Source organism: Theropithecus gelada, chromosome 3, assembly GCF_003255815.1.
Source record: "Theropithecus gelada isolate Dixy chromosome 3, Tgel_1.0, whole genome shotgun sequence".
In the NCBI taxonomy this organism is placed as follows: domain Eukaryota; kingdom Metazoa; phylum Chordata; class Mammalia; order Primates; family Cercopithecidae; genus Theropithecus; species Theropithecus gelada.
The window spans coordinates 12,497,493-12,511,938 of NC_037670.1; the positions used below are offsets into that span (position 1 = coordinate 12,497,493).

The 14,446-nt window shown below is 52.4% G+C and overlaps 1 protein-coding gene across 1 annotated transcript in view; it reads right to left on the reverse strand.

Annotated features, from left to right (window-relative positions):
• Positions 1-14,446, reverse strand: part of ZAN (zonadhesin) — a 62,364-nt gene that overhangs the window by 29,307 nt on the left and 18,611 nt on the right. The window contains 12 exon segments of the mRNA XM_025379755.1: positions 282-462; positions 1,050-1,297; positions 1,632-1,773; positions 2,722-2,924; positions 4,200-4,369; positions 4,480-4,590; positions 6,043-6,186; positions 7,866-8,011; positions 8,556-8,680; positions 9,760-9,879; positions 10,065-10,206; positions 14,171-14,355. Coding sequence (XP_025235540.1) covers positions 282-462; positions 1,050-1,297; positions 1,632-1,773; positions 2,722-2,924; positions 4,200-4,369; positions 4,480-4,590; positions 6,043-6,186; positions 7,866-8,011; positions 8,556-8,680; positions 9,760-9,879; positions 10,065-10,206; positions 14,171-14,355 — 1,917 coding nt within the window.

Sequence of the window (14,446 nt, forward strand, 5' to 3'; positions counted from 1 at the left end):
GGGTTTCACCATGTTGGCCAGGCTGGTCTCGAACTCTTGACCTCAAGTGATCTGCCCTCCTCGGGCTCTCAAAGTGCTGCATTTACAGGCATGAACCACTGCACGCGGCCCCTTTCTGTCTCTTCATCACCGTCTTCCCTTAACTCCTACCTTCATGCCTAATGTCCTTAACCAATTAGTCAGTTGACAAGTACTTAGAACACCTCACAGAGATGTGGGGGGACCAGGTCACATGCCTCCTCATTGCCCCAGCTTTCCCTGCAGGTGCCCAGGAAACTCACCACACAGCCCGCAGAGCTGGCCGCCATAGGAGGAGGGGACTGTCACTTCCACCAAGTGGCTCCCGTCGTAGCGAACTTGGAGCCCAAAGTTCGTGTAGAGGAGGACAAAGTTGCTGCTGAGCCTTATGGTCACCCGGCCTTGTGCAGGCCACACGGGTAGGGCCACCCGATGGCCATTCAGCTTCAGAGGCAGGGAGGACGTAGAAAGGAGAGTCAGGAAGGAACTTGGGTTAAAGTCAAGGACGGGGGCTCATGCCTGCAAACCCAGCACTTTGGGAGGCCAAGGCAGGAGGATTGCTTGAGCCCAGGATCTCAAGATCAGCCTGGGCAACATGGAGAAACCCCGTCTCTACAAAAAGTGAAAAAAAAAAAAAAAAATAGCTGTGCAGGTGGTGCGTGCCTGTAGTTCCAGCTACTTGGGAGGCTGAGGCGGGAGGATCACTTGAGCCCAGGGGGTCAAGGCTACAATGAGCTATGATTGCACGACTGCACTCCAGCGTAGGTGATACAGCAAGACCTTGTCTCAGAAAAAAAAAAAAAAAAAAAGCGGTCGGTGGGGAGCAAAAAACTGGGAGCAGGAGGGGCTGGTGCCGGTGGGCATTTCACAGAGGGAGGAGGGAGTCCAAGGACGAAGGTCTGGGTCAGCTGCAGGTGCCTCCCAGGTGCTCTAAGGAGCCAGAGAGGTGGGCATGGGGGCAAGGAGGGGCACAGGAGAGAAGCAAGCAGGCTGGGTGTTCAGGGTTCAGGAGGCAGGAGGAAGACACCCACCATGACCTTACAGCCTCTGAGCAGTGAGATGCTGAGGTCAAAGACCGTCACGTGGACAGCTTTGATGTAGGAGACCTCCAGGTTCCCCCCGCGGTTCTCATTGGTGGCGCTCACAACAAAATAGCTGTCTTGGGCCCTGGACCAGCAAGGCCGGGTCAGGACATAGGTGCAGGTGCCCATGAAGTGGTGCAAGGCGCCATCGAAGGTCAGGTAGTGGGGATCGCCCGAGGCCGTGCAGGTGGCGGCACCTGCGGAGGAGAAGATGGAGTTCACAGTCTCACTGCTCCACTCCCCGGAAGCTCTGACCCAGAGCTGCCACACTGGCGAGTCCACACCGGCATGGTCCCCACAGCCCACCCACAGATGCGGTGTTTCCCTAGGAAGTGTGGTTGGCTTGGTTTGGAGCTGCCGAAGAGAAACACTGACGTCCCCAACCTCACCCTCTGGGTCCTTGACAATGCTGCCCCTCCTAGGCCTTGGTGGAGACTCAGCTGTCTGGGGAAGCTGCTTTGGGCAGGACCCATCACCTTGCCTGGTGTTGCCTGGGCAGCCCCTGGCTCACCTTCCACCCTGACGGCTCACCTTGGGCATGGCAGCCATAGATACCATCCTGCAGGCCACAGAACTCCTGGGCCCTACACCTCCAGGGCTGGCAGCGAATTCTGTTGTTGCTTTCACAGATGCACAGCTCTTTGCAGCCCGGCTTGTACCACCGCTCCCCTACCTGGGGGAAGACAGCAGGGAAGGAAGAGAAAGTGGTTTGTTTTGTTTTGTTTGTTCCCAGATCTGACAGCAGAGCCCACCAGAGCTGTCCAGATCACTGGCTTAATCGTGGGGAGACATCCTCTCTTCCTGAAGCTCCGAGATTCGCTGCAAAAGCTCGGCATCCATTCACTGCTTCAGTCACTTCATCATTTCTGGGTCTGTTCATCATTTCAACCAAAACTGATCTATCCGAGGCCAGGTGTGGCGGCTCACGCCTGTAATCCCAGCACTTTCGGAGGCCAAGGTGGGCGGATCACTTGAGGTCAGGAGTCTGAGACCAGCCTGGCCAACATGGCGAAATCCCATCTCTACTAAAGACACAAAAATCAGCCTGGCGTAGTAGTACGTGCCTTAATCCCAGCTACTCGGGAGGCTGAGGCAGGAGAATCACTCGAACCCAGGAGGCAGAGGTTGCAGTGAGCTGAGACCGTGTCACTGAACTCCAGTCTGGGCAACAGAGTGAGACTCTGTCTCAAAAACAGAAAACAAAAAACAAAAAAAACCAAGGTCCAGGCGTGGTGGCTCATGCCTATGATCCCAGCACTTTGGGAGGCCCAGGTGGGCAGATCACGAGGTCAAGAGGTCAAGACCATCCTGGCCAACATGGTGAAACCGCCCCCTACCCTGTCTCTACTAAAAATTCAAAAATTAGCTGGGCATGGTGGCACACGCTTGTAGTCCCAGCTACTCGGGAGGCTGAGGCAGGGTAATTGCTTGAACCCAGGAGGCGGAGGTTGCAGCGAGCCAAGATCGCGTCACTGCACTCCAGCCTGGGGACAGAGAAACTCTGTCTCAAAAACAAAACAAAACAAGAAACAAAAAGAAAAGAAAGAGCTTGCAGGGGGTGTGAGAGCAGGGAGCAGGCCCTTTCTGGCTGCAGGGCTGAGAGGTCCACGCAGCCGCTCACCTTGAAGTAGCTGCCTGCAGGGTGGAGGCACCCACATTGGGAGCGAGGTACGCACTCGAGGCCACTGAGGACGAAGCCTGGATTGCATTCACAGGCCTCCACGCACCGGTCTGAGCAGAACATGCCGGTGAATCCTGAATGGCAGGTGTCAGGGCATGGCTTGGCACACAGGGAGTACTTGCTATTGGGCGGGCAAGCCATTGCTGGTGGAGGGAAAAGCTTGGGTGAGAAGGAGACGAACAAGCCACGAGGCCAGGTGGGAAACAGGAAAGACACGTTCAGAAGGGTCCCAGCTCCAGGCTTCTGGCCAATCTCGAGAAGAGAGAGTGACTGTGAGAAGCTTCCCCAAGAAGCCTGGCTGGCTCCCTGGGGCTGCAGGGCCAGCACTAAGGCGCCCGCCCTGAGAGCCTTAGATAAACCTATGGTGGGAACTGACCGACCCACCACTGGTCACGCTGCTGTAAAAACATGCCCCAGGTGAGCTGTTGGCCTGCAGGGGAATGGGGCCACCTGTGAGGTCTGAGTCAGGGGGTAGACCTGCCCTGAAGCAGCTTCCCCAAAGAGCTGGGCCACACCAGGAGCTGGGAGGCAGCCTCGTTGCCTCCCCTGCCTAGGGCCTGTACTGTGTGCCTGCATGTGATGACTTGGCTGCACAAAAACACTTTTTTTTTTTTTTTTTTTAAAGACAGAGTTTCACTCTCGTTGCCCAGGCTGGAGTGCAGTGATGCAATATCTGCTTACTGCAACCTCCACCTCCTGAGTTCAAGCGATTCTCCTGCCTCAGCCTCCCAAGTAGCTGGGATTACAGGCGCCCACTCCCACATCCAGCTAATTTTTGTATTTTTATTTTATTTATTTATTTGTTATTTATTTATTTTTGAGACGGAGTCTCGCTCTGTCACCCAGGCTGGAGTGCAATGGCACGATCTCGGTTCACTGCAACCTCTGCCTCCCGGGGTCAAGCAATTCTCTGCCTCAGCCTCCTGAGGAGCAGGGATTACAGGCATGTGCCACTACACCCGGCTAATTTTTGTATTTTTAGTAGAGACAGGGTTTCACCATCTTGGCCAGGCTGGTGTTGAACTCTTGACCTCATGATCCACCCGCCTTGGCCTCCCAAAGTGCTGGGATTACAGGCATGAGCCACCGTGCTCAGCCTATTTTTACTGTTTTTTGAGATGGAGTCTCACTCTGTCACCAGGCTGGAGTGCAGTGGTGCAATCTTGGGTCACTGCAACCTCCACCTCCCAAGTTCAAGCGATTCTCCTGCCTCAGCCTCCAGAGTTGCTGGGACTACAGGCATATGCCACCATGCCTGGCTAATTTTGGTATGTTCAGTAAAGACGGGGTTTCAGCATGCTGGCCGGGCTGGTCTCGAACTCCTGACCTCGTGATCCACCGCCTCGGACTCCCAAAGTGCTGGGATCCAGGTGTGAGCCACTGCGCCTGGCCTCTCCCCTGCATTTGGCACAACTCACAGCAGAACTGGGGTTCCCTCCAGGGCTTCACAGCATGGCCTGTGTCCTGGCAGGTGGTGGTCATGGTGGACATGTGTGTGCACAGCAGGTGCTGCAGTCCCTGGAATCTGCACATATCAAGCATGCAGCTGTCGAAGAAGGAAGTGGCCTTCACATGCAGCAGGCATGTCCTACAGGGAGAGACCAAGTCAGGGGGAATGGGGTAGATGGGGCCAGACCCTTGGAGGAGCCCAGGTGCCAAGCACCACCCCTGCGTGACCCTGCCTGCCCTCCTTCATACTGAAACGGGCCACGGGTGTCAACCAGCCGTCCACAGAATCCAGGCCCCGACATGTTGCTCTGCAGAGATGAATCACAAGACGGGGGATTCACCACCTGGTGCTTCTGACACCTGCAAGAGACCCACCCCAAATGCCCTAAAGACAAAGACTCGCTTCCAGCTCAGCCCTAACCCAGCAGGCAGCAAGGTTGGCAGGCCAGGTCCTGGTTGGCAAACCAGCCTGTCAGCTGAGAAACCCCTCCCAGAGGACGTCTGAACACCGAGCCCTGGCCAGGCACTGTGGGAGGCCGAGGCAGGGAGAATCGCTTGAGCCCAGGAGTTCCAGGCCAGCCTGGGCAACGCAGTGAGATCCCATCTCTACAAAAATAAATATGAAATTAGCTGGGTTTGGTGGCGCACATCCATAGCCCCAGCTACTCAGGAGGCTGAGGTGAGAGGATCAGTTGAGCCCAGGACTTGGAGGCTGCAGTGAGGTGTGATTGAACCACTGCAGTCCAGCCTGGGTGACAGAGCAAGGCCCTGTCTCTAAAAACAAACAAACAAACAAACAAACAAACGAAGAAGAATATTGAATAACTGAAAGAACAACTTGAAATCTCCAGGGTAGAGAGGAGAAAGGGGCAATGCCAGTCATTTTTAAAGGGAGGGCACAGGCTGGATGCGGTGGTGCATGCCTGTAATCCCAGCATTTGGGGAGGCCAGGGCAGGCGAATCACCTGAGGTCAGGAGTTCGAAACCAGCCTGGCCAACATGATGAGACCCCGTCTCTATTAAAAATACAAAAATCAGACAGGTGTGGTGGCGTGTGCCTATAATCCCAGTTACTAGGGAGACTGAGGCTCGAGAATCACTTGAACCCAGGAGGCAGAGGTTTCAGTGAGCTGAGACTGCGCCACTATACTCCAGCCCGGGTGACAGAACAAGATTCCATCTCAAAAAAAAAAAAAGAAAAGTTGGGGAGGGCCAGCAGCCTGGTCAACATAGTGAGACTCCCCATCTCTACCAAAACATTTTGTTAAAGTTAGCTGGGCATGGTATAATCCAAGCTACTTGGGAGGCAAAGAAGGGAGGATTGCTTGAGCCCAGGAGTTTGAGGCTACAGTAAGCCATGATCGTGCCATTGCACTCCAGTTTGGGAGACAGAGGGGGGATCCCATCTCAAGAAAAAAAAAAGAAAATGGGGCGGAGGAGGACTGGGCATGGTGGCGTGGTGGCTCACACCTGTAATCCCAGCACTTTGAGAGGCCAAGGCAGGTGAATCACTTGAGGCCAAGAGTTTGAGACCAGTCTGGCCAACATGGTGAAACCCCATCTCTACAAAAATAAGAAAATTAGCCGGGTGTGGTGGTGAGCACCTGTAATCCCAGCTACTCGGGTTTCTGAGGCAGGAGAATTGCTTGAGCCTGGGAAGTGGAGGTTGCAGTGAGCTAAGATCGCACCACTTTCGCCTGAGCGAAAGAGGGAGACTCTATCTCAAAAACAAAAAGAAAGAAAGAAAGAAAGAGAGTGCCAGGAAGGGGACAGGACCCTCCCGGGGCCCCCGTGGGAGGGCTCCTTGCTCACTCCTGGTCCTCATCCTGGTCCGTCTGCCAGCTGTTCCCCAGCTCCTCCTTGTCTCCTGCTGGACTGCCGTCCGACTTCAGATGGTCATTGTCACTGTTGCCGTCATAGTTTCCACACAAACCACAGAGTTTGCCAGAGTAGGTGCTGGGGGAACAGGAGAGGAGCTGGAGTTAATGGAGAGGAGGAGCCTCGGTCCTCGAGGGGCAGTGGCGGAGAAGGCAAGGAGCTGGGGTCCCAAAGCAGAGGGCGTGAGGAAGATGAAGAGGTGCGGACTGGACAAGAGGACCCCATGGCTCTACCCCAAGCCTCCTTCCCCTCTGTTCATTGTCCAGCCACAGCAAACCCCTTGCTGGCCCTAAAACACTCCCGCCTTATTTATTTATTTATTTTTATTTTATTTTATTCTTCTTTTTTTCAGATGGAGTCTCCCTCTATCACCCAGGCTGGAGTGCAGTGGTGCAATCTTGGCTCACTGCAACCTCCGCCTCCCAGGTTCTAGCGATTCTCCTGCCTCAGCCTTCCAAGTAACTGGGATTATAGGCACATACCACCATGCCCAGCTAATTTTTTTGTATTTTTAGTAGAGACGGGGTTTCACCATGTTGGCCAGGCTGGTCTCAAACTTCTGACCTCAGATAATCTGCCTGCCTCAGCCTCCCAAAGTGCTAGGATTACAGGTGTCAGCCACCGTGCCTGGCCAAATTATTTATTTATTTATTTATTTTAGAGATAGGGTCACCCTCTGTGGCTCAGGCTGGAGCGCAGTGGTGCAATCTCGTCTCATTGCAGCCTCCAACTCCTAGGCTCAAGCGATCCTCCCACCTCAGCCTCCTGAGTAGCTGAGACTACAAGCAAGTACTGCCACAACCAGCTAATTTTGTTTTTTATTTTTTAAGAGACAGGATCTCACTATGTTGTCCAGGCTAGTCTGGAACTCCTGGACTCAAGTGATCCTCTTGCTTCGGCCTCCCAGGGTGCTGAGGTTATAGTTGTAGACCACTATGCCTGGCTAATATTTAAATTTTTTTGTGGAGATGGGGTCTCGCTATGTTGCCCAAGCTGGTCTGGAACTCCTGGCCCCAAGGGATTCTCCCACCTCAGCCTCCCAAAGTGCAGAGCTACAGGCGGGAACCCCTGCACCTGGCCGCTATAAATTATTTTTCTAAAGTCTTTCTTTCACTGGGCACAGTGGCTCACCCCTGTAATCCCAAGACTTTGGGAGGCTGAGGCAGGAGGATCACCTGAGGTCAGGAGTTTGAGACAAGCATGGCCAACATGGTGAAATCCTGTCTCTACTAAAAATACAAAAATTAGCTGGGCATGGTGGTGCATGCCTGTAATCCCAGCTACTTGGGAGGATGAGGCAGGAGAATCGCTTGAACCTGGAAGGCAGAGGTTGCAGGGAGCCGAGATAGCACCACTGCACTCCAGCCTGGGGAACAGAGCGAGAGATCCTGTCTCAAAAAAAAAAAAAAAAGAAAAAGAAAAAGAATCTTTCTTTCCCTTGTTTTGTCCATCTGGGGAGCCACTCTTCCTCTGAGAATGGGACCAGGTGTCTGCCCTTCTGAAAGCCTCCAGAACTCACTAGTGCTTCTTCTAGCACATTACCAAAGCATGTACGTCCATCCTGCTATCTATCACATGCCCCGAAACCATTTTCTCCTGTCTCCTGGTCCAAAGAGAGCCCTGCCACTTAAGCAGGGTGCTTCCCACCCATCAGGAGATGCATAAAGGATCAAGTAGTGCTGCCAGGGATGGAAGGGGAGTGGGCAGGGTGGGCAGCAGGAAGAAGTGGCAGTTGCCTGGCCGGGACACCGCCTCACCTGGACACAGTCACATACAGCTGCTGGTCACCATCCCATCTCACCCGCAAACCAAACTCCGTCTGCAACTCCACAAATCGCCCGCTTGCACCCAGGAAGACGCCTTTAGAGGGTATGGCTGGGAGAGTAACTCGCTGACCCTCAACCTGGAAAGGCAGGGCAGAGGCAAGAGACAGAGAGACAGATCTGGGGGTCAAGGACGACCCCAGCAGACTTCTATTTCCATGGCTGGAAGGCAGGACACCATCCACAGCAGCCTAACAATCTCATCCACCAGGAGTGGACTAGAGTTTCCTCACCATTGTTTTGTTTTTGTTTTTAAGAGACAGTGTCTTACTATGTTGCCCAGGCTGGAGTGCCATGGTACAATCACAGCTCACTGCAGCCTCGACCTCCCAGGCTCCAGCAATCCTCCCACCTCAGCCTCTGGAGTAGAGGGGACAATAGGCAAGTGCCACCACACCAGGCTAATTTTTTCTATTTTTAAAGAGACAGGGTCTTGCTATCTTGCCCAGGCTGGCTTCAAACTCCTGGCCTCAAGCAATCCTCCCACTTTAGCCTCCCAAGGAGCTGGGATTGCAGGCCACTGTCTTGTGGAATCCCATCCATGGAAGGGTTCAGGGCCTGGAAGAGTCAGCCAGGACACACAGTGAGACCCTGCAAGGATGGTGGGGGCGGAACAGGGCTCACCAGAGTACGTCTGCCCTTAAGCAGGGTGACGGTGGTCTCGGGAAGGGTCACGTAGACTTTGCTTAGGCAGGACACACCTTCCTGTCCCTGCTCCTCATTCTTGGCTGTCACCCTGAAGAATGGGTCTGGGTGGGGAGAAGAATGAAAAGAGTCCAGTGGCTCATTTCTCAACATCCGCCACAAGCAGTGCCCTGAGCCCAGCGCCGCAGAGAGAGATGAACACCACAGAGACACTGGCCCCAAAGTCCAGCAGGGGAGGCCGGACCCACACAGCAGCAGACCACAACTGCCTCTGTCAGGAGAGCCTGCAGCCGCAACGTGTCTGTCTCCGTTCAGTGGCTAGAACATCCTCCAGGGCGTCTGTGCTCCCCAACCACTACCTTCTTCTTCTTCTTTTTTTTTTTTTTTTTTAACTTCATTTATGTATGTATTTATTTATTTTTCAAGATAGGGTCTCACTGTGCTACCCAGGCTGGAGTGCAGTGGTGTGATCATAGCTCACTGCAGCCTCCAAATCTCAGGCTCAAGTGATCCTCCTGCCTCAGCCTCCTAAGTAGCTGGGACTATAGGTGTGTCCCACTACATCCAGCTGATTTTTTTTTTTTTTTTTTTTTTTTGAGATGGAGTTTTACTCTTACTGCTTAGGCTAGAGTGCAGGAGTGCAGTGGTGCAATCTCTGCTCACTGCAACCTCTGCCTCCCGGGTTCAAGCGATTCTCCTGCCTCAGCCTCCCGAGTAGCTGGGATTACAGGTGCCTGCCACCATGCCCAGATAATTTTTTATATTTTTAGTAGAGGTGGGGTTTCACCATGTTGGCCAGGCTGGTCTCAAACTCCTGACCTCAGGTGAACCACCCACCTCGGCCTCCCAAAGTGTTGGGATTACAGGCGTAACCACTGCGCCTGGCCTGATTTTTAATTTTTTTTTTCTTTTCATGGAGATGAGAGTCCTGCTGTGCTGCCCAGGCTGGTCTCAAACTCCTAGATTCAAGTGATCCTCCTGCCTCAGCCTCCCAAAGTGCTGAGGTTACCAGTGTGAGCCACTGTGCCCGGCCTTCAACCCTCACCTTACAGAAGAACTTGCTCCTATTTTGCCTCTTCCCCCATCTGCGCCCTGCCACTTCCTGCCACCCACCATGCCTCATGCCCAGCAGTACTGCCCACAGACCCTTCCCCCAGACCGCGGAGGCATCTCCAGGGCCTACCTGTTGAGTTGCCACAGGGTTGGGCCAAGATGTAAGAGCACTTGCCCATGAAGCCAAAGTGCCTCCCATCAAAGGTGACATAGTGAGGATCTCCGTAGACCAAGCAGGTGGCAGTGCCTGCTGGGAGGGGGAAAGAACAGGCGAAGCTGCTTCTGTGGTCCCTCCAGGCTGGACCCCACACGCCGGCCCACCCGCTGCCTGGTGGCAGGCCCCCGTTCCTCTGCTCAATTGAGGGATTGGGATCCTGGCATCAAGTCCACTCCAACAGGCTGGCAGGCGGGGACAGCATGGGGAGGGGCTCTCACCATAGGGGTGGCATCCATACTGGCCATTCTTAAGCTGGCACACAGTGTGTGTCCCACACTGAGAGATTTGGCACTCGACCCGACTCCCTGGCCAACAGCGGCAACGTTCTGTGCAGTTGGGGCTGAACCACTCTGCCCCAGGCTGGGAGAAAGGGAAGTGAGGTCACATGGTCATATAGCTCCTAGAGTCCTTCTCACTTTTCTTTTCTTTTTCTTTTTTATATTTATTTATTTATTTAAGATGGAGTCTCACTCTGTTGCCCAAGCTGGAGTGCAGTGGTGCGATCTCGGCTCACTGCAACCTCCACCTCCCGGGCTCAAGCAATTCTCCTGCTTCAGTCTCCTGTGTAGCTGGGACTACAGATGCCCACTACCATGCCCAGCAAATTTTTTGTATTTTTAGTAGAGATGGGATTTCTCCATGTTGGCCAGGCTGATCTTGAACTCCTGACCTCAGGAGATCTGCCTGCCTTGGCTTCCCAAAGTGCTCGGATTACAGGCACGAGTCACTGAGCCCGGCCCTTCCTTCCCTCTTTCGTTTCTTCCTTCCTTCCTTCCTTCTTTTCTTTTCCTTTTTCCTTCCTTTCTTTGTCTTCGTTCCTTCCTTCCTTCCTTTTTTCTTTCTTTCTTTTTTTTTGGATGGAGTCTGATCTCAGCTCATTGCAATCTCTGCCTCCCAGGTTCAAGTGATTCTCGTGGCTCAGCCTCCTGAGTAACTGGGAATACAGGCACCCACCACCGTGTCCAGCTAATTTTTGTATTTTTAGTGGAGATGGGGTTTCACCATGTAGACCAGGCTGGCCTTGAACTCCTGACCTCAGGTGATCCACCTGCCTCAGCCTCCCAAAGTGCTGGGATTACAGGCGTGAGCCTCCGTGACCAGCTATTCTTTCTTTCCCTCCACTGTGCCCGGGAGAGAGGCTGCCCTCCCATGCAGACCTGACCTTCCTCATGTGATTCCTCTCCCCACCACCTAATTGATACTTGATATTCTCACCATGACAGCACATTTGCACACACTTTTCTCTCCTCCCAGAACGCTTCTCTCCTCCCACTTGTTTTTGTTTTTTAAGAGACAGGGTCTTACTCCGTTGCCCAGACTGGAGTGCAGTGGCGCAATCATGGCTCACTGCAGTCTTGACCCCCTGGGCTCAAACCATCCTCCTGCCTCAACCTCCCAAGTATCTGGGACTACAGGCACATGCCACCATGCCCGATCTTTTTTTTTTTTTTTTTTTTTTTTGGAGAGATGGAGTCTTGCTATGTTGCCTAGGCTGGTGTTGAACTCTTGAGCTCAAGTGACCCTCCTGCCTTGGCCTCCCAAAGTGCTGGGATTATAGGTGTGAGCCACCGCACCCAGCCTTATGTCTGTCTTTTTTTTTTTTTTTTTTTTTTTTTTTTGAGATGGAGTCTCGCTCTGTTGCCTAGGCTGGAGTGAAGTGGCACGATCTTGGCTCACTGTGAGCTCCGCCCCTGGGTTCAAGCGATTCTCATGCCTCAGCCTCCCGAGTAGCTGGAATTAAAGGTGTGCACCACCACGCCTGGCTAATTTTTGTATTTTTAGTAGAGACTTGGTTTCTCCATGTTGGCCAGGCTGGTCTCGAACTCCTGACCTCAGGTGATCCGCCCACCTTGGCCTCCCAAAGTGCTGGGATTACAGGCATGAGCCACTGCACCCGGCCAATGTCTGTCTTTACCCAACATCTTAGTCCTCCCATGAACGCTCTCATTCAATAAATACTTGCTGAATGAAGGAGTAAACCAAAACCCCATGTGTGTCTCTGCATCTGAGAGCATTATGAGGGCAAGGACCACGACCTATCCATAGCAACCCCAGGGCCAGGAGAGTAGAAAGTACTACATAGGCTGGGTGTGGCGGTTCACCACTGTAATCCTAGCACTTCGGGAGGCTGAGATGGGAGGATGGGTTGAGCCCAGGAGTTCATAGACCAGCCTGGGCAACAGAGCCAGACCCCATCTCAAAAAAAAAAAAAAAAAAAAAAAAAAAAAACCTTTGAAGAAAGTACTAAATAAACATTTCTTGAATGCATAAATGAACCTATTAGAAGTGAATACAGACGGGTGCAGAGGCTTACGCCTGTAATCCCAGCACTTTGGGAAGCCGAGGCGGGTGGATCGCCTGAGGTCAGGAGTTCAAGACCAGCCTGACTAACATGGAGAAACCCCGTCTCTACTAAAAATACAAAATTAGCTGGGCGTGGTGGCTCATGCCTATAATCCCAGCTACTTGGGAGGCTGAGGCAGGAGGATTGCTTGAACCCAGGAAGAGGAGGTTGTAGTGAGTGGAGATGGCGCCATTGCACTCCAGCCTGGGCAACAAGAGCGAGACTCCATCTCAAAAAAAAAAAAAAAAAAAAAAAAAACCTTTGAAGAAAGTACTAAACAAACATTTCTTGAATGCATAAATGAACCTATTAGAAGTGAACACAGCCAGGTGCGGAGGCTCACGCCTGTAATCCTAGCACTTTGGGAAGCCAAGGCGGGTGGATCGCCTGAGGTCGGGAGTTCGAGACCAGCCTGACTAACATGGAGAAACCCTGTCTCTACCAAAAATACAAAATTAGCCGGGCGTGGTGGCTCATGCCTGTAATCCCAGCTACTTGGGAGGCTGAGGCAGGAGAATTGCTTGAACCCGGGAAGAAGAGGTTGTGGTGAGTGGAGATGGCGCCACTGCATTCCAGCCTGGGCAACAAGAGCGAAACTCTGTCTCAAAATCAAACAAACAAAAACGGCTAGAATGGTTTTTGCATCAATAGAGGACAGTGAGTGAATAGTTTGCCCCCCCACCAAAAGAAAAGAAAAGAAAAGAAAAAAAAAGAAGTGAATACACGCCTCCTAGGGCAGAGGGAAGAGCCTCTTGGTGCCAATGGTTGTAACAGATCTTTCTGCCCAGGCTGTGGCTGAAGCTAATCTCAGCAGCAACTCAGAGAGACCCAGGAGACTGGTTAAAGGGGGCAAGGGAAGGAAATAATAGTCCCAAAAGGGACAAGCAGAAGCTGTAATGTCAATGGGAAGAAGAACACCTGGAGCTGAGAAGAGGCTCTGGACATTAATGAATTACTTAATGCACACTTTTTTTTTTTTTTTTAGAGACAGGGTCTCTCTGTCACTCAGGCTGGAGTGCAGTGGTGCAATCATAGCCCCCTGCAGCCTCAAACTGCTGGGCTCAAGCAAGCAGTCCCTCCACTTCGGCCTCCTAAAGTATTGGGATTACAGGTGTGAGTCACCGTGCCGGGCCCTTTAATGCACTTTTAATTAATAGGTTGCATGTATTTATCATAAATTGCTAATGATAATAATTAACTTATTAAGTAATTGTATGTGTTAGGACTTAATTTCGTCTTTGCAACAATCTTATATGAGGTAGAAAATCTTATTGTGTACACTTTATAAATACGGATAAAAGATTTAAAGAGGTAAAGAATGTATGGTGAAACCCCATCTCTACTAAAAATAACAAAAATTAGCCGGGCATGGTGGCGTGAGCCTGTTATCCCAGCTACTTGGGAGGCTGAGGCAGAGAATTGCTTGAACCCAGGAGGTGGAGGTTGTAGTGAGCTGAGATCGTGCCACTGCACTCCAGCCTGGGTGACAGAGCGAGATTTTGTCTCAAAAAAGAAAAAACTAAATGTGGCAAGCCAGACACAGTGGCTTATGCCTACAATCCCAGCACTTTGGGAGGCTGAGGCAGGAGGATTGCTTGAACTCGGGATTTCAAGACCAGCCTGGGCAACGTAGTGAAACCTTGTCTCTACCAAAAATACAAAAATTAGCTGGGCATGGTGGCATGTGCCTGTAGTCCCAGCTACTTGGGAGGCTGAGGTGGGAGGATCACTGGAGCCCAGGAAGTGCAGTGAGCCACTATCATGCCACTGTACTCCAGCCTGAGCGACAGAGCGAGACCCTGTCTCAAAAAAAAAGAAATGAATGAAAAACTTCGCTGTCGTGTAACCATTGCTTCTGAGCTGACCCCTTGGGACTATCCGATGATCCCCGTTCCTTCACCTGGGGAGCAGATGGAGCTGGCACCCAGGTGTTCTGCCATCAATCTCCCTCATGGGACCAGAGCATCCCGAGGGGCTTACCTCATAGTAGTTGTTGTTGTAGAAGCAATTGCAGGAAGAGACCTGGATGCAGTGGTTGTCACTAAACAAAAAGCCAAGGTTGCAGACACAGCCCCCCCGACAGAGCGGCCCACAGCTAGGCCTGGGACTCTTGCACGAAGCAGGACAAGCACAGGATTCGTAGTGTGCATTTGGGGGGCAGCGCTCTAAGGAGAAAACAGCCTGTGTCATGCTTTCATTCCACAGCTTTCTCAGGGAGTCTCCCTGTCTCTCCTCTACCCCCAAACTCAAGTTCTT